The 24,127-nt window shown below is 38.6% G+C and overlaps 1 protein-coding gene across 1 annotated transcript in view; it reads left to right on the plus strand.

The window, feature by feature from the left end:
* Window positions 1-24,127, plus strand: part of VPS41 (VPS41 subunit of HOPS complex) — a 312,102-nt gene that overhangs the window by 238,239 nt on the left and 49,736 nt on the right. The window contains exons 17-21 of the mRNA XM_063450642.1: window positions 2,611-2,703; window positions 14,360-14,487; window positions 20,216-20,360; window positions 21,458-21,499; window positions 21,874-21,924. Coding sequence (XP_063306712.1) covers window positions 2,611-2,703; window positions 14,360-14,487; window positions 20,216-20,360; window positions 21,458-21,499; window positions 21,874-21,924 — 459 coding nt within the window. The remainder of the gene's footprint in view (window positions 1-2,610; window positions 2,704-14,359; window positions 14,488-20,215; window positions 20,361-21,457; window positions 21,500-21,873; window positions 21,925-24,127) is intronic.

Below are 24,127 nucleotides of genomic sequence, written 5' to 3' on the forward strand. Positions count from 1 at the left end.
GTTTTATTGTTCAGATTTGAAAACATAATGCTACCTCTCCTCAATAATACACAAGTATGTCCTGTCTAGGCCCCTGCGCTCTGCCAAAGACCTACATCTATCCTCTGTCCGTACTCCCACCTCTGATGCTCGCCAGACTTCTCCAGGGCTGCACCATTTCTGTGGATCTCCCTTCCCTTCTCTATTAGACTCTCACCCAGTCTCCATACCTTCAAAAAAATAATTGGAAACTCACTTTGTCAGGAAAGCATATCAGTTAAACTGTTAATGGCTTTTCATCTCCACACCCTGACTCCTCTCGTGCAACTGGCAAAAATAACCTACTAAGCCCTCAGTGACTACAATTCTTGTAACCTACTTTGATACCCTTACTTTTACCCGTTGTGTCACTATGCCCCACTCTAGCATGTAGCTAATTGAGCAGGGCCTCCAAAACCCCTTTTTTTTTTTGGCTGATTTTTATTTATTTATTTTTTTGCGCTCTCTCTTTTAAAAAAAAAGATTTTTTTTATCAGTTCGATGGGTATTATGTTTTTTTATTTGCCCTTTTTTGGGCCTGAAAAAAGGTTTTAGAAAAAAGGTAAAGAATATTTTTTTATTTATTTACAGGGATTTAGTGTTATTGTCTCCCCCCCTCACTATTTTTAGGGTAAGGGGGTAGGTAGGACTTTAATTTTTTTTTGGGGTGGGAAGACATTTAGCCCCCACCCATCGCCCATGGGTGAGGGCGCCGCAGGGAGGACAATAGATCCCCCTCCCATTGTCATTTAGGGCCCCCACCCGTCACCCATGGGTGGAAGGACAATAGGCCCCGCCCCATTATCATTTAGGGCCGCTGCTCAGGGGTGGGGACCGGGGGGTTATTTATTTATTTATTTTACAACCGTGAGCAGCCACAGGCTGCTAACTGTTTACTAGACATACCCCTACTGAGTAGGGGCAGATTAATTACTAATACTAAGTAATCTTTATTTAGTATTAGTAAAGTTGACTAAAAGACCTATCTTGATCTTTCAACCTTTTGGTAGATAGCTCCCTCATACCGTGGGAATCCGAATGAAATTCCGATCCAAACAAAAGTTCAGAATTTCGTCCTAACACGAATGGACAAACTGCTCTCATTCTGTTAGGGCAAAATTTGGTAGTTTTGCCGGCGTTAGGGAATACAGAAAGGAGGCATCACGAGAACACTGAGAAATGGTGAGAATTGTGGAAAAATGTCTCTGACCACAGAAAATTGAGCACACTTTGCTCCTCCGCTGGTCATAGATGGTCAGGCGTAGGAAACTTACAAAAGACAAATAGTCCCTACTTTGTCTTAAGTTTTACAGAAAACTAGATCAGATAGGAAGAAAAGAAGAACAGATCCTGAGAGGAAGAGAAGAGGAAGCAATTAGGGAAAGGTAAGTTTGGCATTGACGGGGTTAGATGGGGTGACAGAGTGAGGGGGTGACAGAGTAAGAGGGGGTGACATGGTGAGAGACAGAGTAAGAGGGTTGTGACATAGTGTGAGGGTTGACGGGATTATTTGGGGGTGACAGGGTGAGGGGGTGACAGGGTGAGAGGGGGTGACATAATGTGAGGGAGGGTGACAGTGAGGGGATGACAGGGGCACCCTATGTCACCCTAGTGTGAGAGGGGGGGACAGAGTGAGGGGGGGGGGTGACCGATTAAGAGGGGGTGACAGAGTGAGGTGGGGTTACAGAGTGAGGGTGGGGGTGACAGATTAAGGGGTGGGTGACAAAGTGTGAGAGGTGGTGACAGGGGGGAGACATAGTGTGAGAGGGGGGTGAGAGTGTGAGATGGGGGTGAGAGAATGGTGACACAGTTTGAGAGGGGTTGAAATTTACCTGGTGGTCCAGTGGGCTCCCTCTGTCCCTGGTGGTTCCGTGGGCTCTCCGGTCTGCAGCTCTGGCGGGTGCAGAGCTGCAGACCACATGTCTCGCAATCTCCAGTCAGAGCGTTGCCGTGGTTGGCTGGAGATCGCAAGACACTTCAGTCTGCAGCTCACAACCGGCAGAGCTGCAGACTGAAGGCTGGCTCTCCCCCAGGGCAGACCGAGTTGAGGGAGATCGCACCCGGCAGCATATAGCGCAAGCAGCCGGGCCCCCTCCTGTGTCGGGTCCTCGGTCATAGACAGAGAACCCGTCAGTCTAGTCTGTCCTAAGGCGATTTAGGCGCCCGCGAGGCCTTAGGTGGCCGCCTAAATTGCCTAATTAGAGAGCCTACTCTGTGTATAGTTTTTACTGTTAATGTTTTTAATGCATTATCTATATAATGTATTAAATAATAGATGGTAATTTTTACTAGTTTCTTTTTAAGTCTGAAGTAATATATACAAGTTTTCATTTTTCAATACAATCGTTCTTTCTGCCTGTTAAATATTATTATATTTAACAGGCAGTATTATTAATAAAGTATTATTACAAAACATATCCACGATGTAAGCCTGATTGAAATGTTACTATGGTATCATGTGATGTAGCTTGGGATCCCTCTTTGTTAGACACTTAAACCCCAGAATGCCATGTACTGCCTCAGATCTGGGTTATTGTGAATAGTTTTCATAAAGGCGCTGCTGCTAATCTGTAACTCTTATATGTCTTGCAGGCAATCAGCAGGTATATACCAAGAGGAGATTTACGCCTGAAACCTGTCATTTATGAAATGATCTTGGACGAATTTTTAAAAACGGACCATGAGGTAAAATGCAATTGTAGTAATATATTCATATTTAAGTACATGTATAATTTGAAGTTGACGCTTAGGTAAAATTCCCTTGCAGCATGTAGTGACCTAAACTTACATTTCATTTCGTGACCACATTACGTGACTCTGTTTTCTTATGATAAAAACTATTCTATTGAACTATTACTTGTTTAGTATTTACTGATGTTTTGGGTGGATATTCTTACAACGTGTATATGCAAAGGGAATTCCAATTCTTTATCTTGCCTGGTGTAAGTTATGTACCAGTCAAAGCCTTTCTCAATACAGCGTGCATTGTGGTCATAGCTGCTTTGTAGATAATTGTGTTTCTGTATTTTCTATGTGCAGTTGCTTTACACCTTAAGGACAGTGGTAATTGTCCAAGTTCTGGACATCCAGTGCAACTAAATAAAAATAATTCAAAATAGATTAAAATATCAGTCCTGTTTGTTAAAAGCCTAATATGCCTCGAATCTAAATCCATTTTTGGTAGTTAAGGCTAACCCTATAGCAACCCCGCCCTCAACGCAATACCACACATACTCCTTGTGTATGCACATGTGTACTGGTGTGTGCATATGTCTGAGTGTATGTGTGCAACAATGTGGAGATCAGAATGTGTAGTAGTGTGGGTAGCGGCACAGATGGAGTAGTCTGTATACAGTGTGGGTAGTAACATGTGTGTGTTCACTGTGGGTACCCGTGTTTGTGTGTAGGTACCAAAATATTTATATGCTGTGTTTATTTATAGTGTGAGCAGTATGTGTAGTGCATGTTAATCATTCTGGTCCCAATGTATGAGGGGGGGCATACAAAGATCAGACACCCTTTAGACTGATCCCAGTGAATATTCAGAGTGATCTCAGAGTGTAGCAGGTAGGGCAGGGTTGTATCAGGCAGAGAAGGCAGCCATGGCATCGCCATCACCCATGTTTCTGAAGGCAGGAGCATACTCTGCCCAATGGGAAATTATACCACAGGGAAAGTCAAAGCATCTTATAATGCACACATGCAGACATAAACTTAAAGGAACACTATAGCATTAGGAATACAAATTTGTATTTCTTATGCTATAGCTCCCTTGTGGCTGTTTAGGTGACCAACCCCGACCTGCAGGAAGAAAAACTTTGGCAAAATGTCACACTGCACCAATCCGATGGTGTCTCGGAGACCAACGGATAGAGGTAGCAGAGATTTACTGTACTATTTCTGCCGAAGTTTGTCTAGTGGCTGTGTGAGTAATAGCCGATAGAGGTACTTAAACCCTGCAATGAGAACATTGCTGGGACTGAAGAACACTCTAAATGTATGTCTTCAATCACCCAGTGGCAATGTTGCAGTCCTTAGTAGGGTCTGTTTCAAGCCATAGCTGTGATTTTGGCATTGGAAGGACCAAATATTTTGAACCCCTAACATAGGTGAATACCCACCGAGACTGTATGTACTGACCTCATCTTTGTTATGAAATGGTAATTAATAGGCTATAAATAAGGTGAATGTTTTCCTCAGCTTTTGGGGATTTTAGTCAACTTAATACAGAGCTATCCATCCTAACCTATACAAATCGAGCGTTAATGTCTTCTTCTTCTGCAACTTTTGTAAACCATGTAACTAGATTATTGAGCATTATAACACCCAGAGTGAACACATGCTACCACTGGACAGTAACATTGGTCAATTGGTCAATATGGCAGCTGCATAAAACACAATGAAGTCCAGGATCTAAAATCCTGACTGTGGGGCATGGCCTGCATGCAGGCATGAAAAAGGAGCTCTGTCCACATAGCCTCTAATTTGATATTTATACAGCAAGCAGATGCAATGGTCCATAAGAAAAAGTCGAAGTGCCAGGTGGCAACCCAAGGACACTTCCCTTGAGATTCATTGGCCCAATGGTTGGCTTCCATGCCTCCCTTGCCTCGCACTTGGGAGGCAGACAAGGCACAGCCAACATGGCGGCTTCTCCGTGATCCTCGGGATAATCAATAGCAGACCCTAACTCGGTTCAAACTACCCCAGCTTTTTATGAAGCTTTTAAGATGGGGCGGCAGAGGATATCCAGGGCTTGACTACTGGAGAAGACTTGACCTCCCTCATGGTTACTTTACAGGCCACGAACGGAAACGAGATGGTAACGGAGACAAGGCATCACGCAACGGAAACAGACAACCAGCAACAACACACAATAGATACTGCACTACGCCATCAAAAAGTACCTTGCTATTAGATATGAGACGTAGGCTAGAGGACCTGGACAATATTGGTTTGAGCAATTTGAGGATTTAAGGTCTTCCAGAGATGAATGCAAAAGGACCAGAGCGTGATCTGTGGTCCACTCTGCAAAGCCTGTTTTACCTTATACCAGGACAACTAAAGCTTCCACCAATCAAAATCACTCCGACCCTATTGCCCTGACGGCTCACCCCGCAACGTGGTTTGCTGCCTGCATTTGTTTATCTACAAGGAGACCATCATGAACTCAGTTTAGAATAGAGCACTCTTGGAGTTTTCAAAAGGCAGAGGTCTGCTTGTACCAGGACTTGTCCTTCTTGACCCTGGATTGTAAAGATAATTGTAGGAACCGCACTCAATCCCAGCAGCCACCGGGCAGCACTGGAACCGGACCAGCAATCCCAACAGGTTAAGGCAAATAAGGAATTTCCAGGCACTCAGAGTGTTAAAGCCGCAGGTTGATTTTAATGGAACAAAAAGAGCAGCAATGTTTCGACCTTCTGAAAGCTTGAAAAATACCTCTCAGAAGGTCGAAACGTTGCTGCTCTTTTTGTTCTATTAAAATCTGCTTGCGGCTTTAACACTCTGAGTGCCTGGAAATTCCTTATTTGCCTTAACCTGTTGGGATTGCTGGTCCGGTTCCAGTGCACCGGTGGCTGCTGGGATTGAGTGCGGTTCCTACAATCATCTTTACAATCCAGGGTCAAGAAGGACAAGTCCTGGTACAAGCAGACCTCTGCCTTTTGAAAACTCCAAGAGTGCTCTATTCTAAACTGAGTTCATGATGGTCTCCTTATAGATAAACAAATGCAGGCATGAGTGCCTGGAAATTCCTTTTTTGCATTCTTGTCCCTGGAGGCACGCAGGGCATTATGCTCGATAACCACAATGCTTCATGAGAAATGGATCCCATACAGATGGGGGTCCTATGTCTCACTTCAGGCCCACAGCGGCCTGACGCATTCTGTGAGACCTCGATGATGCCTGCTTTTTCCAGGAGGAATAAGTTGTGCACTTGAAACCTAGGTACTGCCAAACCAGGAATCTCTGTTCACCTAAATAATAATGCAGGGCGGCTTGGACCTCGTGCGCCTGTATCCTGGATTATGTAATATATATTAATACTCTTGAGGGGATGCTTCATGAGGCCACACCCCCTGTTCCAACCCTTCATTTGCCAGACACAGCTGGTGTGATGCATGGCTGGACCACAGCTATGGCTCCTCAGGAATTGGGAGGGGGCACTTGGCTAATGTGGGAACACTGCAGCTTGGATACATACTCTCACCTCTTCAGCTGCCAGATATAGCAGTTTTGATTCTTGGCTAGAGGTTTGGGCAGGGTATACTTGGTTTTAGCGGGTGGTATGAAAGGCTTTTCGTTGGGTGGGTTCTGGGCATTGGATGTCCCTGCTCTACTAATTTACCGGTTCCAATACAGACTAATGTTTGTGGTGTTTATGGTCTGTATTGAGGGATACTGTGAATAATTTACCTATTGAGGTCACAGAGACCCAGTTGCACACTTCTTGGCGCCCTTCAAGCCCTCCTTCTGAGAAGAGGGGTGGAAGAGTTGGTGATCTTGCTTTCTGGGTGGGCATCATAAGTTTTGTTTTTATTTATTTTACTTTGTTTTAATACATCTTACTGTAATTTTGACAGGCACAGGTTTCCTAAATTAGGTTAGTTCATAGGCCTTATAACTGTATAGCTTCAGCAGCTGCTGGGCCATTCACACCCACACTACTGATGAGTTTGTCATAATATTCAGGGACATAATAAACCTAAAAAGCTAACCCAACTATTAAGAGACAAAGAAGAATGTGTAATATCACAGGGAAGCTATACACCCCCTGCTGTAAACATTTCTGCTAATGGGTCAAGATCCTAAGCGGATGGTAAATAACCCCTGTTATCATACACACAATTTTTCCGGGCCAGTCCAAATTGTGCTAAAGATGTCTTCCAGAACCTCGCACTATGTTTCACCTATTTAGGTTGTTTATGATCATTTCAATATTCTGGAAGGTGATCTGCAGATGTATAAAATAAATTACTAGGGACAAAGTACCTTTCATGCTAGACATGATACTGCTACAAAACACAGCTCTCTCAATTCACGTATTAAAAGTCCCTTATAACACTTACCAACAGCTGTGAGGAGTTTAATCCCGCCCTTCTGGCGTAAAAATACTGATCCAGGCATCCAACAGTGGATGCAGAGAGCAGAGGAAATCCACACAATGGAAGCTATGGTTGCTGCAGCTACATGGATAAATATACAGCTACCTAGTCCCCCTGGATCCAACACATATCTCTTAATTGAATTGAAATAGTCCACTGACTAAGGTATCCCATTATAACCAAATACACTCCTACCTCTCCCGCCATATTTCATCCTTTTGCGCATCTTCCCTCTCTCTTTATTCCCTCTCTTATTTTGGACGCTGGGGACATCCTGCATGAATTGTAGCGCACCTGAGAAATGATGTACTCTTATGGTTGATTACGTATCATGCTCTCCCTTGGTTGTTATTTCTTACAGCATAGTACACTTGTACATTGCTTATTTAACTCTGTATGTATACTATGGTATTAAACTCTTGTAAATAAAGATTTACCCTCATAAAATAAAATAAACCTGAACCTGCCCTTCACCAAACATGAGGTGACTATATGTCAGAAGTCTTGTTTAGGCCACCTCAATCTACTAATACACAGTATCACACATAACTTGACAGCATAGGAGTCCATTAGACCCCCAGACTGCATAATGTAATGTTTATTTCCTTATCTAAAATAAAGATTAGCCAGGAATTCCTTCTTAGGGGTTAGTAGATTAAACGTCTATATCACTCACCTTCTCTCTGTGATCCTGGAACAATAAAGATTCTCATTCTAAGTCTCACGCTGGAAAGTTTTGTTATGTTCCGTTCAAACAGTGTAACACACCAGGAGGTGTACTTTATTATTGTGAGATGTATTTCCAACTGTATTAAAAGCCAGCAGGGTTCGTATCCAGCTAGCAATGGGACCTTTCTTACAGAAAATACATCTGTAATTATATTTTCATTGCAACATCAACAATGTGACAAGACTTTAAAGGGACAATCACTGCTAAGGCAAAATGAAGAAATGTCAACAGAATTGCTCCTTAATGCATGGTTCACATGGCAATGTAGGAAGCATACTGAATGCATATGCTTTGATATATTTAACCTCTTAGATTCTTATTAGCTTCGTACTTGTTTGAATATCTTTCAAATGTGCTTTTGAAGAAATCTTCAGGGATTCTCGAAACCAACATCATGGCAGTTTATTCCCCTGCGTGATATCATATTGTACATAATCTATAGATAACAGATAAGAGGCTCCCATGGGGATGGACTAAATTACCCAAGATAGCTGTATTTCTGGTTATTCAATACAAATGCCCTTTGTCTGGTATCTGGCTCTTAGTGCTAAGATATAATTAGTGAGGTCTTTGGGCCAATGCTGTATTCATGTGGGAATTTGTTTGCCAGGATACTGTAAAATAAATAGTTTTTCTTTACTCTGTTAATGAAGAGTTTTAATATTGTAGGAGTTAACCCTTGAAGGACACCACTTCAGTTTCTTGTTTTGTACTAAAGAACACAAGCAATTTTGCCATTTTATGTTCATCTTTCTCTTCTGACATGTGCATATATAAATGATATTTTATTATAAAATAAATGCAACCCCCGCGCCCCCCTCCCCAGACACACACACACACACACACACACATTTTCTGCAGTTTTAGCAATAATGTTTACATAGTTGGTGCAGCTTAAGAGAAAAAAAATATTTGTCCTTAGTTACAGAATACATCATATGTCTAGGATTTTAGTTACCAATCACAAAATACAATTTTAATGTGGAACAATTTTATAATGTGGTATATTTGTCTTTGTTTATTAGCCATCACAGAAAACAAAATTGCTACACAAAAGTATATATTTATATGAAGACATCACAGGCTATTTACCTAAGGGTACTTTGACAATTTTTTTTGCATAGCCATTTAACTGACAATCTCTGCAAAAACTGCATAATTGTAAGTCCACCTATTGTATGTACATTAATGCAGAGTTAGTAGGCAGTTTATTAATAATAATAATAATAATAATAATAATAATAACAACAACACCCTCAATGCATGCCTGTGAAGCTACAGTGCCATATAACATTTCTGTTTTTACAGTTAGCATTTTGAGAGGAGTTAATTGTCCCATGTCTCATTTTGGGGCAGTTTAACTGTTTATATTACCCCACAAACACTTACCATTTTTTTAAAAAGTAGATACTCCAGAGTATCGCTTAAGGTGTATATTGTGCCTTAATATGCTGCCATTTATTCACCAGTATCTTCATATTTTACATACACATTGCATTTTTTGTCTATGTGCCACTATGATCATCTCCCCCCATTAATGCTTAGCTAATTCTTCTGACTAAAACAATACTCTAAATGTATGCCTTTACCACTATTTTATGAAGGTAGTGTCATATACAAGATCTGACCATTTCAGTTTGTACAGTTGGAACTTTTTGGGAATTATAGCAGTTTGACTGTTCAAATTACCCATTGAATGCCTATCATTTGTGAAAGGGGAGACTCTAGGGTATCTCATATGGTGTATATCGTGCCTTTTCATATCACTTTTTTTTCACCAGGATGCTTACCCAAGCAGGGCAAATCTGACCGCATTCTGGTATCTGAATGGAGTGATGTCACTCTATTTTTAAATAGACTTCTCAAAATCATTACATTTGTAGTTGGAATTGCAAGCTAAAGTAGTTTTGGCCTTGAAAGGTTACCCTTAATTAGATAACAGAGAGATGGAGAAACAGCGCTCACTCAAATAGCAGCAGATTCTGTTAATTGGATACCCTAACAATCCAAGGGAAAGCCATACGTAGAAAACAAGGAAAAACAGATTTGCACGAAGTATAAATTGAAATAAGTATGTATGTGTGTGTGTGTGTGTGTATGTATGTATGTGTGTGTGTATATATATATATATATATATATATACACACATACATATATATATATATACACACACACATATATATATATATATATATACACACACACATACATATACACACACATACATATACACACATACATATACACACATATATACACACACACATATATACACACACATACACATATATACACACATATATATATATACACATATATATATATATATATATATATATATATATATATACACACATACACACATACACATATATACACACATATATATATACACACATATATACACACACATACACATATATACACACATATATACACACACATACACATATATACACACACACATATATACACACACACATATACACACACACATATACACACACACATATACACACACACATATACACACACACATATACACACACACATATACACACACACATATACACATATATACACACATATATACACACATATATACACACATACATACACACATACATATACACACATACATATACACACATACATATACACACATACATATACACACATACATATACACACATACATATACACACATACATATACACACATACATATACACACATACATATACACACATACATATACACACATACATATACACATACATACATATACACATACATACATATACACATACATACATATACACATACATACATATACACATACATACATATACACATACATACATATACACATACATACACACATACATACATATACACATACATACACACATACATACATACATACATACATACATATATATACACATATATATATACATACATATACACACATATATATACACATACATACATATATATATACATATATATACACATACATACATATACATACATATACATACATACATACATACACACACATACATACATACATACATACATATATATATATACACACAGTGTAAAACCAAATAGTGATAGAGATAACTTAGATATACTTAAAAAGTCCTAGCGAAATAAAACAAGGGTCTTTTTTGTATAAGCCTTTGAGGAGGTAATGCTTTAGTGTAGTTCAGTCAAAAATTAGGTTTTGATTGAGGTTCTGTTATTGGCATCTCATGTAAAATATAAGCAGAAAAGAAAAAACAGTAGTGCAACCTAGTATGTTCAATATCTCAATTATGTGAAGAAAAAGAATACACTCACAAGGATAGAGCTCCAATCAGATAAGGCTCTGAGTGGTATAATCCACACTCAGGGATGAATCTGGAATTTGTTTCTCTTTGAGTGTTCAAAGTGGAAATGTATAACAAAGAATATAATAAAAACAGGACCTTTAATAAGAACTTATTTTGTCAAATGCAGGAATTTTGCAAATAATGCTTTAAAATATATCCATACAGAAATATATTTGCATATGGAAATTATGCCCGCATTTGCTTTTATCCTTTAGACCTAGTGGGTTTAAATAGTAACTTTCACTTCTCTGGAAATTAACCATCTAATTAAACATTCATAATTAGTTATAACTTGTGTTAAAGAGTTTAATCAACACTTTTATTCCCTCTTTGAATAATACCTTATTGGGCATTATTCTTTAGCCCCCCTCCCCCCCCCCCCCCCCCCCCCTCTCAAAAAACACTTAAAAACATTCAGCGCTGGGCAAGAATACCTATGCTTCTTAGCACAATCCCGTCTGATACCATGGGAGCCACACAGGATTCCATAGAAAAGTGTTTGATTGGACCATTTAATTTACTCAGAGCGCATTATCTCTAAGATGTTTGTGCAGTGTTTCAAGCTGAAACACTGCACAACCATACTCCTACCACCATGAACACTTGAAAAATCAGAAGTGGTTATAGTGGTTGGAATAACCTTTGAACTTATTTTATGTGAGGCTCTGAATTCTATAAATTGATATTATAGATTTAGCAAATAACCAGGCCACACATAGCAAATGAGGAAGATACACATGAACATTGTTTAATTTCTTCTCTTCTATGTATGCTTTCTTTCTGCTGACTCCAGATGTAAAGGAAAGTACTTCTAACAATTACTGATAGGGAGTTAAGATAGAGGTGCCCAGTTACGGAATAAAAAAATAGATCAAACGGAGCAAATATTTATGGCTCCATTAAATGTGAGTGATCTGACCAGAGTCACATTATTTGTTTATTATTACAATCTGTACTATATCTGTACTTTTTCTGTCTTTTATGCACTCTAGCCCCTCTTACATTTCTTCCCTGATTCATACATATGCCCCTTCTCGGTCTCTCCGCTCTGCCGGTGACCTTCTCCTGTCCGCTGCTCACACCCTTACTGCTAACTCGCGCTTGCAGGACTTCTCGTGGTCGGCTCCCTTCTTTTGGAACAGCCTGCCTTTCCCCATCAGACTCTCCCCTAGTCTTTAATTGTTTAAGAAGCCCCTCAAAACACATCCGTTCAGAAATGCTTATGGACTCCCAGAGTAACTTATCTATACTCACCCAAGTCTGTTTCTTGCTCTCTTAAAAAGCCATACTCCAGTCTCACCTCCAGCTCTGCTACTTTTCTACCTTGTTTGGTGGTTGTCACCCTTGCTGCCCTGTTGTGTATTTGTACCCCACCTCATAGAGACTGTAAGCTCGTTTGAGCAGGGTCCTCATCTACCTATTGTCCCTGTGTTACTGTGTAATTGTCTTATATATTGTAAATCCCCCCCCTTTCATAATATTGTAAAGCGCTGCGGAATTAGTTGGCACTATATAAATTCCAATAATAATACTGTCTATACCACCATATACATCTATATAGACACTTGGGGTAAGTCACCCCATTGCCTTTTGTTGCTCCACTCAGTTAAAATATATCTTATACCACTAGTAGGTGAGTGTAATACTGTCAGTTTACCTATCACATGCATCAATAAATACCTATGTAAATAGCACTCACAAACAATAGGCAGGTAAGATACTGCTCAGGCTATTCAGGCATAAACTCAGAAGGAATCATATCAGTGCGAAATGTGTCATTATGCCAAATGTAACAACACAGTGCATGGTTACATATGTTATTGAGATAGAATCTACAGGATTTGACTGGATGAGAGGGGTGAAGGAGAGGTTGGAATTCAGCGTACACCAAGGATGCGAGTCTATGAGGTAAAGCTGCTGATAATGCCGTTGACTTGGTGGGAGATAGACACGGGAGTAACTGCATATGAAGGAGGAAAGACAAGAAGTTATGTTTTGGAAAGATTGAGTGTAAGAAAGTTAGATACCATCCAGTTAGAAATAGTAGAGTGACAGTCAGACAGGAGAAAACAGATTTGCATGTCATCAGCATTGAAGTGATATTGGAATTCAAAGTAAATGATTAGTTTACCAAAGGAGGCAGTATAGATTGAGAACACAGTGGGGTACCACGAACAGAACCTTTTTTAGAACGACAAATTTCTTCCTGCCTCGACTGCAGCCATTTGAGATCCGAAAGCCCTCAGGTCTAAGCCCAGAACTGATACTGACACTTTCTGGCAATTGACTTGCTTTGGCTTAGGAGAGCAAATGGGAGCACCTGGCCTTCTGATCTCTGTCAGCTATAGATGAAGCAAGATGCTAGCCTGGCATTCCCAAACTCAGAAGCCAGGTCCTACCCCATAGGCGTTTTTAATTAATTTTTTACACTTGTGTATCTATCGTAAAAAGAATGCATGGACACACTGCAGGAAAAGTCCTTGCAACATAACCTGCATAGAGTGTTAGTAGTAATAGTGCTTGGAGTGAAATTGTAAAATGATTATCTAAAAATATATTAAAAACAATTATTAAATCCAGAAAAGTATGAGGATCCCATGGGGTCCTAGGCAGGTTAGCGGCTTGCCTCTACAACCTTTCATTTTTCACATAGAGATGGTGAATAGGGCCAGGCAAATTCATTGTTCCAGGGACCCTATATAAGCCACCTAAGATCACCTTAATTTTAACCCTTCTCTGATAACAACACCTCTCTAACCCAAGGTCTTTGTCCACATACTTCATTAAGATCTAAAAATAACATTCCTATTATGGCTTGTACATTTTAATGTCCATGCACTTCAAAGCTATGTGAATAACTTAATAACTATCACAAAAGGTACATTTAATGGTAAAAGCAGTAAAGTTCATGTTTTCCATGTGATAAGGTAAAAACACTCCTTTCCTGCTTATTTGTATTATTGTATGTTTTTAACCATTTGATTATTTTATTTCTGTAACTTTATTATATTTTTACAAATGATTGATTCAGTGTGAATACATGTGCATTTATGCATTCTGCAAGATATGAGTAATGTTGACCTTCTGAAGAACTTTACTCAATCCATCTTTTTTTTTTCCCCACAGAGTTTTGCAACACTAATTAGAGAATGGCCTGGAGACCTTTATAATGGTAAAAGCATAGCCAAAGCATTAAAGGGATATCTAAGCCGATATCCAGAGAACAGAACATTACTGGAGGCCCTAGCAGAATTGTAAGTGAATTATTATTACCTGTCATTTTTTATGTGTAAATAAAAATAAGAAAACTGATCAGAAGAAAACAGTCTGGTCACATTATTTTTCCCTCCAGATTAGAGGCAGTGCAAAAGAGGGATATTTGCTTTCCTTTCGGCAGAAAAAGACAGGCAGAGCAGCAGGCAGAAAATACCTTTAAGAAATTAAGCTCCTCCCAATCCTCCTCTTCTCCTCTTCTAAACCATAAAAACACTCCAATACACAATTGCCTAAATTGTCTGCCTGCCTTCGGCAGGGTAGATAGTTAGGACTCATTATTTTTTCAGGCAAGGTGAGATGTCTGCAGCCGGGGATGGCTCCACTTGTTCTCAGGATCAGCTCTGCTCCTTAAATATTGGAACACTTGCCTGGTGTCTGCATTCCACGCTTATGTAACTTCCACCCAGTCTGTGCCAGGTGCAGGAAGTGGCATGGATGTACACAGGCACATTGTTGAGAGGTCTGGTTACAATGCACTTCACATAGAGATTTCGGTGCGGTACACACTTGCGCCAAATTCAGTCAGGAAGGACTTTGGATAGTCTTTAAATCCCAGCCACACCAACAGTCAGTGCTGTTCAGCTCTGTTGTAGATGTGCTTACATCAGCCCTCCAACACACCCTAAACACAAACAAGCTTGTAATTTTGTTTAGGTCTCTTTCACCCTCTTTAGTATAGTTAGGTTTTTCTTTCAGTAGGTCTAATCCTGAATGGAGAAAGGGAAATGGCTTTCCAAGTCCAAACATCTTGTCTGTGCATCCTGCACAGAAATATGAGAGACCTAAATGTGAAGTAAATTCGGATTCATCAGGTAGCTCTTCCTCTGAAGCTTTAGATGTTTAATCAAATAAAGATTTTGCCTTTTCTGATGAAAACTTAAATAGTTACATAGACTGAAAAGAGACATGTATGTATATTAATTCTACATATATATTTATGTAATATGTTTACATAATTAGGTATCTTAAGTAATTACAATTAGCGGGACCTGCCTGACAACCAATGCCGAAAGTATAGGGAATTTAATTTGCTAGCACTATATATATATATATATATATATATATATATATATATATATATATATATATATATATATATATATATAGTTATATCCCTATAACTTTCCAAGACACCATAAAACCTGTACATGGGGGGTACTGTTTTACGCGGGAGACTTCGCTGAACACAAAACAGTAAAATGTATTACAACGATGATATCGCCAGTAAAAGTTAAGTTTTTTGCATTTTTCACGCACAAACAGCACTTACACGGACTATATTATTGCTGTGATACTTTTTACTGTTTTGAAACACAAATATTTGTGTTCAGCGAAGTCTCCCGAGTACAACAGTACCCCTCATGTACAGGTTTTATGGTGTTTTCAAAAGTTACAGCGTCAAATATAAGGCTTGTGTTTCATTTTTTTCACATTAAAATTCGCCAGATTGGTTACGTTGCCTTTGAGACCCTATGGTAGCCCAAGAATGAAAATTACTCCTATGATGGCATACCATTTGCAATAGTAGACAACCCAAGGTATTGCAAATGGGGTATGTCCAGTCTTTTTTAGTAGCCACTTAGTTACAAACACTGGCCAAAATTGGCGTTTTTTGCATTTTTCACACACAAACAAATACCAACGCTAACTTTGGCCAGTGTTTGTGACCAAATGGCTACTAAAAAAAGACTGGACATACCCCATTTGCAATACCTTGGGTTTTCTACTGTTGCAAATGGTATGCCATTATGGGTGTAAATTTAATTCCTGGGCTACTATACAGTCTCAAAGGCAACGTAACTAATCTGGCGAATTTAAATTTCCAATGTAACATGTATATTTGACCTTGTAACTTCCCAAAACACCATAAAACCTGTACATAGGGGGTACTGTTTTACACGTGAAACTTTGCTTTACTGCAATAAAATACACACATTTGTATTCAGCAAAAAGTATTATGACATTGACAGTTAAAATGTCATGTTGTCAGGGTGGTAGTCCGGCGCCCAGGACACAGACACAGTGTCCAGGTGGCGGCGCGTGGACCGGGACCCATTATGCCTGATGTTAAGTAGGAGTCACAGTGTGGAGGTGGATTAGCAGTGTCTGGTGCAGGGTAACCGTACGCCCCCTGGTGTTGAGCACCAGCGTTTGTGCAGCCACATACCAAGACCCTGAATCAGCTTCAGCTGATACAAGGAACTAGGAGCTTGGAAATTAAGCAGACCTAAGAGCTGAAAAGGGAGACTCTGCAGCAAGATTGTATCCAGTACTAGAAACAAGGCTAGACTAGAGATAGGCACCAAACATGAAAACAAGACAGAACTAGTAGAACCCAGAACCAGAGAATGATAGTAAGCTAAACCCAGAACATATACACAAGACATGAGGAAAACATGAACATAACATGGGCATGACTGGACAGGACTGTACATGGGCTGGGTATACAAACTAAAACAAGACAAGATAACAGAGGCAAAACAAGAGGAGAAATAACTAAGTACTACATATGAAAATCATGGGGATTTAGTCACACTATATGATCATACATTGCATAAGCCTGCCAACAACGCCAATGTACCCCATATCTGTCAGGTCCTACACTGCCTAATGTATGCTAAAACATACTAAGTAGACATATATAGCACTTACCTGCAAGAAAGGGCAGAAGCTTTGAGCAGCTGCCTGCAGGACTCTGAAACAGAATGGAATGATGGAAAAACGGGTGTGGCAACATAAAACAAACATTTAAAGGAAACCTGGAGACTGGGAAATCTAGGGACGAACTATAGGAATGAACCCAGAAACCCCAGCATAAAGAAAACCAGACCTAGAATAGAAAACCAAAAACCCAAGAAAGCTAAGCAAGAATAGCAAAAAGAGTACTGGATACCAGAAGCCAAGTCCAGACATCAGAACAGAGCAGAGCAGATCATGACACATGTAGAACTAAAAAAATAACATTTCTTATTTTCTCCCATTTTTTTCATATTAAATTATGTTTCATAGCTAAATATTTGATATTAAATGAAAGCCCTGTTTCCCCTGAATAAAATGATATATAATAAGGGGGGGTGCATTTAATATGAAAGAGGTGAATTACGGTTGGACAGACATATAGCGCAAATGCCAGGTTTTGTTTTGTTTTGTTCACAACGTGTACATTTGGCTCAGTCCTTAAGGGGTTAATTTAAAAAAAAAATGTTTGGAAATAGCAAAGGGCTACTTGTACTTATAGCCCTATAACTTTCCAAAAAAAGCTAAGAACATGTTAACATTAGGCATTTCTAAACTCAGGACAAAATTTAAAAACTATTTAGCACGGGTGTTTTTTGGTGGTTGTAGACGTGTAACAGATTTTGGGGGTCAAAGTTAGAAAAAGTGTTTTGTTTTGTTTTTACATTTTGTTTTTTTAAACTTTTTTTCATCATTTTTTTTTATATAGTAAATTATATGATATCATGAAAATAATGTTATCTTTAGAAAGACCTTTAATGGCGAGAAAAATTGTATATAATGTGTGGGTACAGTAAATGAGTAAGAGTTAACTTACAGCTAAACACAAACACTACAGAAATGTAAAAAGAGCCCTGGTCCTTAACGGTAGGAAAATTGAACACTGTTCTGGTCACTAAGGGGTTAAACAACTGTACAGACTCTGATAAAACCAACTTCTTCCAGCAGGGAATTACACATCCTTATTGTTCTCATGGATAAAAAAAAACCCCCCAAAAAACTGTCTTTTGCTAAATCTTCTTTCTTCCAGTCTAAACGCATGACCTCGTATACTATGTATAGTTCTGTTTGTAAATAGATTTCCAGACAATAGGTTGCATTGGCCCCGGATATATTTGTATATTGTTATCATATCCCCTCTGAGGCAACGTTTTTCTAAACTAAATAGGTTTACATTTTTTAACCTTTCTTCATAGCCGATATGTTCCTTTTATTAATTTTGTAGCCCGCCTCTGCACTTTTCTAGTGCCATAATATCCAGGTACCCAAAATTGCACAGCATATTCAAGTTGTGGTCCTACCAGTGATTTATAAAGAGGCAAAATTATATTCTCATCCCGCGAATGAATGGCCTTTTTTTATCCATGACAATATCTTCCTGGCCTTAGCCACTCCTGATTGACAATGCACATTGTTGCCAATTGTTATCTATAACAATTCCCAAATCCTTCTCGTGTGCTGTTAACCCTAATTCACATACCTTGTGCATAACTTTGCATTTTTCTACATTCAATTGCATCTGCCATTTGAGTTCCCAGTCCCCCAGTATATCTAAATCCCTCTGCAGCAAAGGAATATCTTGCTCACATTGTATTACTTTACAGAGTTTTGTGTCATCTGCAAACACTGAAACATGACTTTCAATGCTTTTTTCAAGATCATTTATAAACATGTTAAATAAAAAGGCTCCCAGAACAGAACTCTGAGGGACACCACTTACCACCTCTGTCCAGCTGGAAAATGGCTTAATAATAAAGTACAGAGTGTTGTTATTAATGGCACAATGTTCTACCCCAGAACAAGAATTTTCATCTATACCAATTTCTTTGAGTTTGAACACTAATCTATTGTGTGGAACTGTATCAAATGCCTTGGCAAAATCCAAGTAGATCACATGCGCTGCAACACCATGATCTATGCTTCTACTTACTTCTTTGTAGAAAGCAATTAAGTTAATTTGATATGACTTGTGTTTCATAAAACCATGCTGATTTTTGCTCATGATAACCTTCTTCTCAATGAATTCTTAAATATTATGAGACTCCATGTTGAGGGTAGGCAGGAACTCCTTTATTGGCAGGAGATAATTGAGTCAAGAACTTTACTAAACTCCATTATCTCCAGGCACAGAAAACATACATTATTATAAAAAAAAAAAAAAATTACCTTTAAACACACAAAACCCCCACAAATGTTACATCCCCTAATAGCCCCGATCTGAGTGACAAACATATCCAAAAATCACCCAAATCGGTTCGGGGCTTCGGGAATTTCCTGGAAGTCATAATTTTAACCGACCGTGCACATGGTCCTATGCCCAAAACAGTATGAAATCATTGTTAACAGTCGTTCAAGTTCGGTATTCTTTTACAGGTTTCCATGTTTGTTTGTTTTTTTGCTTTGTTTTTATGGGGTGTTGAATGTAGATTGATGTGAAGAAACAAATAGCCTAATAAGCCTACTGTGAGATTTTAGGGATAATTCTATATAAATTGGAGCTATAAAAATATCACCCTGCAAATTTCACAATACTATAAAAATTATCAATTGAAATTTTGTAAGGGTAAATCTGTCATTTAACACCAATATCATGTTTGTTGCAAGAAGCAACATTTTCTTTCTTACTTTTTTCTTCTTGACTTTGAATATAGTATTTCCACCAAGGGGTTTGAGAAGAGGAATTCAACTATCTGTCAACTGTATTTAATTTAAAAAGTATTAAATTGGAGCTCTAGATATATTGTTTAAAGTCAAATTAAAATATAAAATGGAACTATGTTGAGCTAAGCAACACATATTCACGGCAAGTGAAGTAGCAATGCACAACAGAGAAATTAAAACTAAGAGTTAATGAACAGACTTTTTGGTTTTCTTTCTCAAATGAAGAACACAATAAACAATACTGGACTTGAATGGCTTATACACTTTTGCTAAAATGACTAGCTTTTATTTATCTACTGCTTTCTCTAGGTATACTTATGATCAACGTTATGATCAAGCTCTTGAAATTTATCTTACACTTCGAAATAAGGAGGCCTTCGAACTCATACATAAACATGACCTGTTCAGCTCCATCAAAGATAAGATCGTCTTACTTATGGATTTCGATAAAGAGGTGTGTTTTCCTTGTTTTCTTGTAATGTGTAGGGTGAAATGAATGAAGAAACCGTAATACAGCTAATTGCGAAAGTCTGTGATTGGACAGCTGTACGCAATAATGGGTTATTCTACAGTACAAATGAAAATGTCTGTGCTTGGGAAGAAGACGGGGGCTTGAGGAAGACTACTTCAGAGTCGAAACGTTACCACACCCTGTGTCTTAATAAAGTTTACTTTGGATCCTCTTTTTGTACCCAGGCATTTCTTACAAAGATCTGTTGATTAGGAAGAAGTGGGATACAGTAATATGTGCAGTCCCTTCTTTATGTGTTAATACCAGCTACTGTAAACCAAGATTTCATATCCCCCCCCTTCCCCAAAGAAAACACGCAAAGAGAGATTACATGTATGTTTTCTTTGGGGGTGTATGTATTAACTGTTAATTCTCTGTTCCTAATGTTTTGGTTAATCCATAGTGAAAGCACTGTGAAGCTAGTATTAAAGTGCATGTAGGCCTGTACCTGTAGGTCGTTTGTTTGGTGCCAACAAGCTACTGTTTAAAAATATACTGTATATACTTTGTTATAAACAAAATCATATTTGCCTTTCAGCAATTTCTCCTACAATTAGTAGTAATTTGTTCATTTGCAATTTATTCCCACTAAGCATTTTCCCATTGATTACTTTCCTAATGTAACTGATTTTGTATGTAAAATAATTACATTTGCCTTAAGAAAAATAGTTTTTTGTGGGATATTTTTTTAGTTGCTAATTTACCGGTACCTACTGTGTAGTTGCGGCTTGTCACAATCAGTAAGTGTTTAATAACTCCCCCAGGCTGTTCATTGCGGTTGTAATTATTCACAGGCAGATTTAGACACATGGGGATAATATTTTCACTGTGTGTGCTTTTATTTTCTGTATAAATCTTTGTAGATTAGAGGGGTTCGTTGTTTCTGCATAGAGCAGTCTCTCTAGATTCGTAGGCAGCAGTTTCTGAAGTTAAATACATTATTTTCAAATAAATTCCACATGTTGAAAGATTGTATTTCAGACATTTATCAGTTATACGTGTATGTGGTGTAAATTCATTATTTGTATTTTCTTTTCCAGAAAGCTGTTGACATGCTTTTAGACAATGAGGACAAAATATCTGTATGTATTTGTGATCAGTTCTATATATATTTATAACTTATATACACACACACACACACACACACACACACCACATATATAGGAAACGTTTACCTTCAATCTGTTTTGCATGAATGGTATGCTCCGTTTATTTCAGTTGGGCAAGTGCTAACAATTTCATTAGATGGAAATTTCCCTTAGCACTTAGTTTAAAACTTTTAGAAATTTAAATAAAATATTAACCCTACAGGTATTTAACGCAATTATGTGGAGATACCACTATAAATCCTACTTTTCAGATACAAAATTGACCCCACCTTAGATACATCTATATATTTTATGCTTTGCTAGTGCCATGCAATAACCATTTATCGTACAATTTATTTTATTACTAGATTGATAAAGTAGTTGAAGAATTAGCGCATAGACCAGAATTACAGCATGTGGTAAGTCTATTTAAGCAACTGTTCCCTTTTTGAAACCTGAGGAAATGAAGATCCCCCTTTTGTTACTATGCTAACTCCTTTTCTCTTTTGTTACTTTACTACTTTAACTTATCAAAAGAAAACTGTTTCCTGTTACTGCTTACTGCTTGTTAATGCTAACATGTGGTTTATTTGATTTTCTTGTATGGTGTGTGCAATCATACATTTCTGAACATTTTCTGTTCATGCTAACTATAATCCTATATTAATTAAAGGGTTAAATATAGGATATATTATCTATGCACCATAACAGCTTTGTATAATTGCAAATGTAATGATGCAGAGAGTACGTGGACCTGGTCTCTCTTTCTCTACTCAGAGTGCCCTAGAACTTTGTTTGCAATTTTGCAAAGATTGCTGCAACTATAAGATTGCTCCATGAATCAGTGATGTCAAAGAAGTACATTTACTTCCTCCATAGCCACACATTAATTTGCAACTTAATAGAATGCTCTGTCTCTATGGAGACAGAAAATGTGAGCCAGGTTGTGAATACGATGACAGCAGCTTTGGTATGGCTACTATTCACTTATTGAGCAAGACCACTAATCATGCTTGACACGGTGTCTGGGGGCTATCCCATAAAATCCTACTGACAGAAGTTTATGGAACCAGAACTAGAGGATTAGATTTGTAGACTTCCTTGTCCTATACTAGTACCCATGACTCCAGATTTCAGACAAAATCTGCCTCACTGAAATGCACTTTATCCATCAGCTTTGCGTGGCCTTACTGATGCCTAAACAGGCAAAATCAGTAGTTCTTGTATCTGCCCAAGATAGCTACAACTTTACCTTCAGCAACCAACTTCTTAATAGTTCAGTTGCCAGAAAAGGACTTGCTCATTTCAGGTGTCAGACAATGTTTGAAAACCAACAGTTAGTCTATGTGGTCTTCCCTGCTTCTATGCAGGGAGTGAAATATGGAAGAGCCTAAAGGGGAATTGTGGGCACACACTGAACATGCATTTCTCAGTAGTGGCTCTGTCATAAAGACCAAACTATATACAACATACTGATTAAGGGACAGCGCAAACACACAAAAAATGTACAGTTTTAAATTTTACAAAGTTACTTAAAATCGATTATCTTAGAAAACAACTATAGGCAGGGCCGGATTAACATAGGGAATTAACATAGAGGCTGATGGAGCTGCAGCTCCAGGCCCAGGCCCATGGAATAGGCCCATTTAAAAAAAAAAAAAAAAAAAGACTTTTTTTTTGCACACCTGACTGGTATTTTACCGGCACAGTCGGTATTTGAGGCTGCCTGGCCGTGCCAGTATTGCAGTAATACCGGCTATACAAATGCAGGTATTTTTTCCCTTCAGATTAGAGGCAGTGCTTTACGACTGGGATTTCATCTGGAGGAATAAAACAGGCAGGCAATCTCCAAAACTTTTCAAGGTCCTCCCCCAATTAACCATTGGCCTTATAAATTGCTTCCTATCCAAGACATCCCCAGTTCTTTGCTTGCCTCCAGCAGAGGAGGGTGTCAGGTCAGGTTTTCTCACTAGAAGTATGGTGAGAGGGCTGAGGCTCTGGAGGCTCTACTTATTTTAAATACATTTTTCAGAGATCAGCCAGGGTTAACACTCCAGACGGTTGTATTAATTCCGTCTATACCGAGCCAGGTGCCGGGCAGACGATGGTGCGCTTTTGGGCACTAGCTGGGAAGTCCTGGCGGTGGAACACTCGTACATGTTATGTTTATTTCCACCGTGGAATTGCAAAATGCAGGACATGCATAATGTGATTTTAAAATTCAGGCGCCAATATCTTTGTTTTTTCTCTCCGGGGTCAAGATATTGGTTTCCAGGACTTAGAGAGGCTGTTTACCCAGCAGCAACTAACTGTTGCCAGGTTCACTCAGAATCTGTTGCAAGTGTGTTCTCACAACCTCCAACACACTCTGAGGACATTTAAGGTAAGACTTTTTGCTTTATCTTAAATGACTCTAGCCTGAATAAGTTAATTATCAGTGCTGCAAGGTAGATAATGTTTCTAAGTAGGAGAGTTTTTAACTTCTCTTCATTTAACCCCTTAAGGTCCAAACTTCTGGAATAAAAGGGGAATCATGACATGTCATATATGTCATGTGTCCTTAAGGGGTTAAGGATTATTACTAAAGTCTTCAATCATATAGCGCTTTGCAGGGGTAAGCAC

The sequence above is a fragment of the Pelobates fuscus genome, chromosome 4, assembly GCF_036172605.1.
Source record: "Pelobates fuscus isolate aPelFus1 chromosome 4, aPelFus1.pri, whole genome shotgun sequence".
Taxonomy (NCBI): Eukaryota; Metazoa; Chordata; class Amphibia; order Anura; family Pelobatidae; genus Pelobates; species Pelobates fuscus.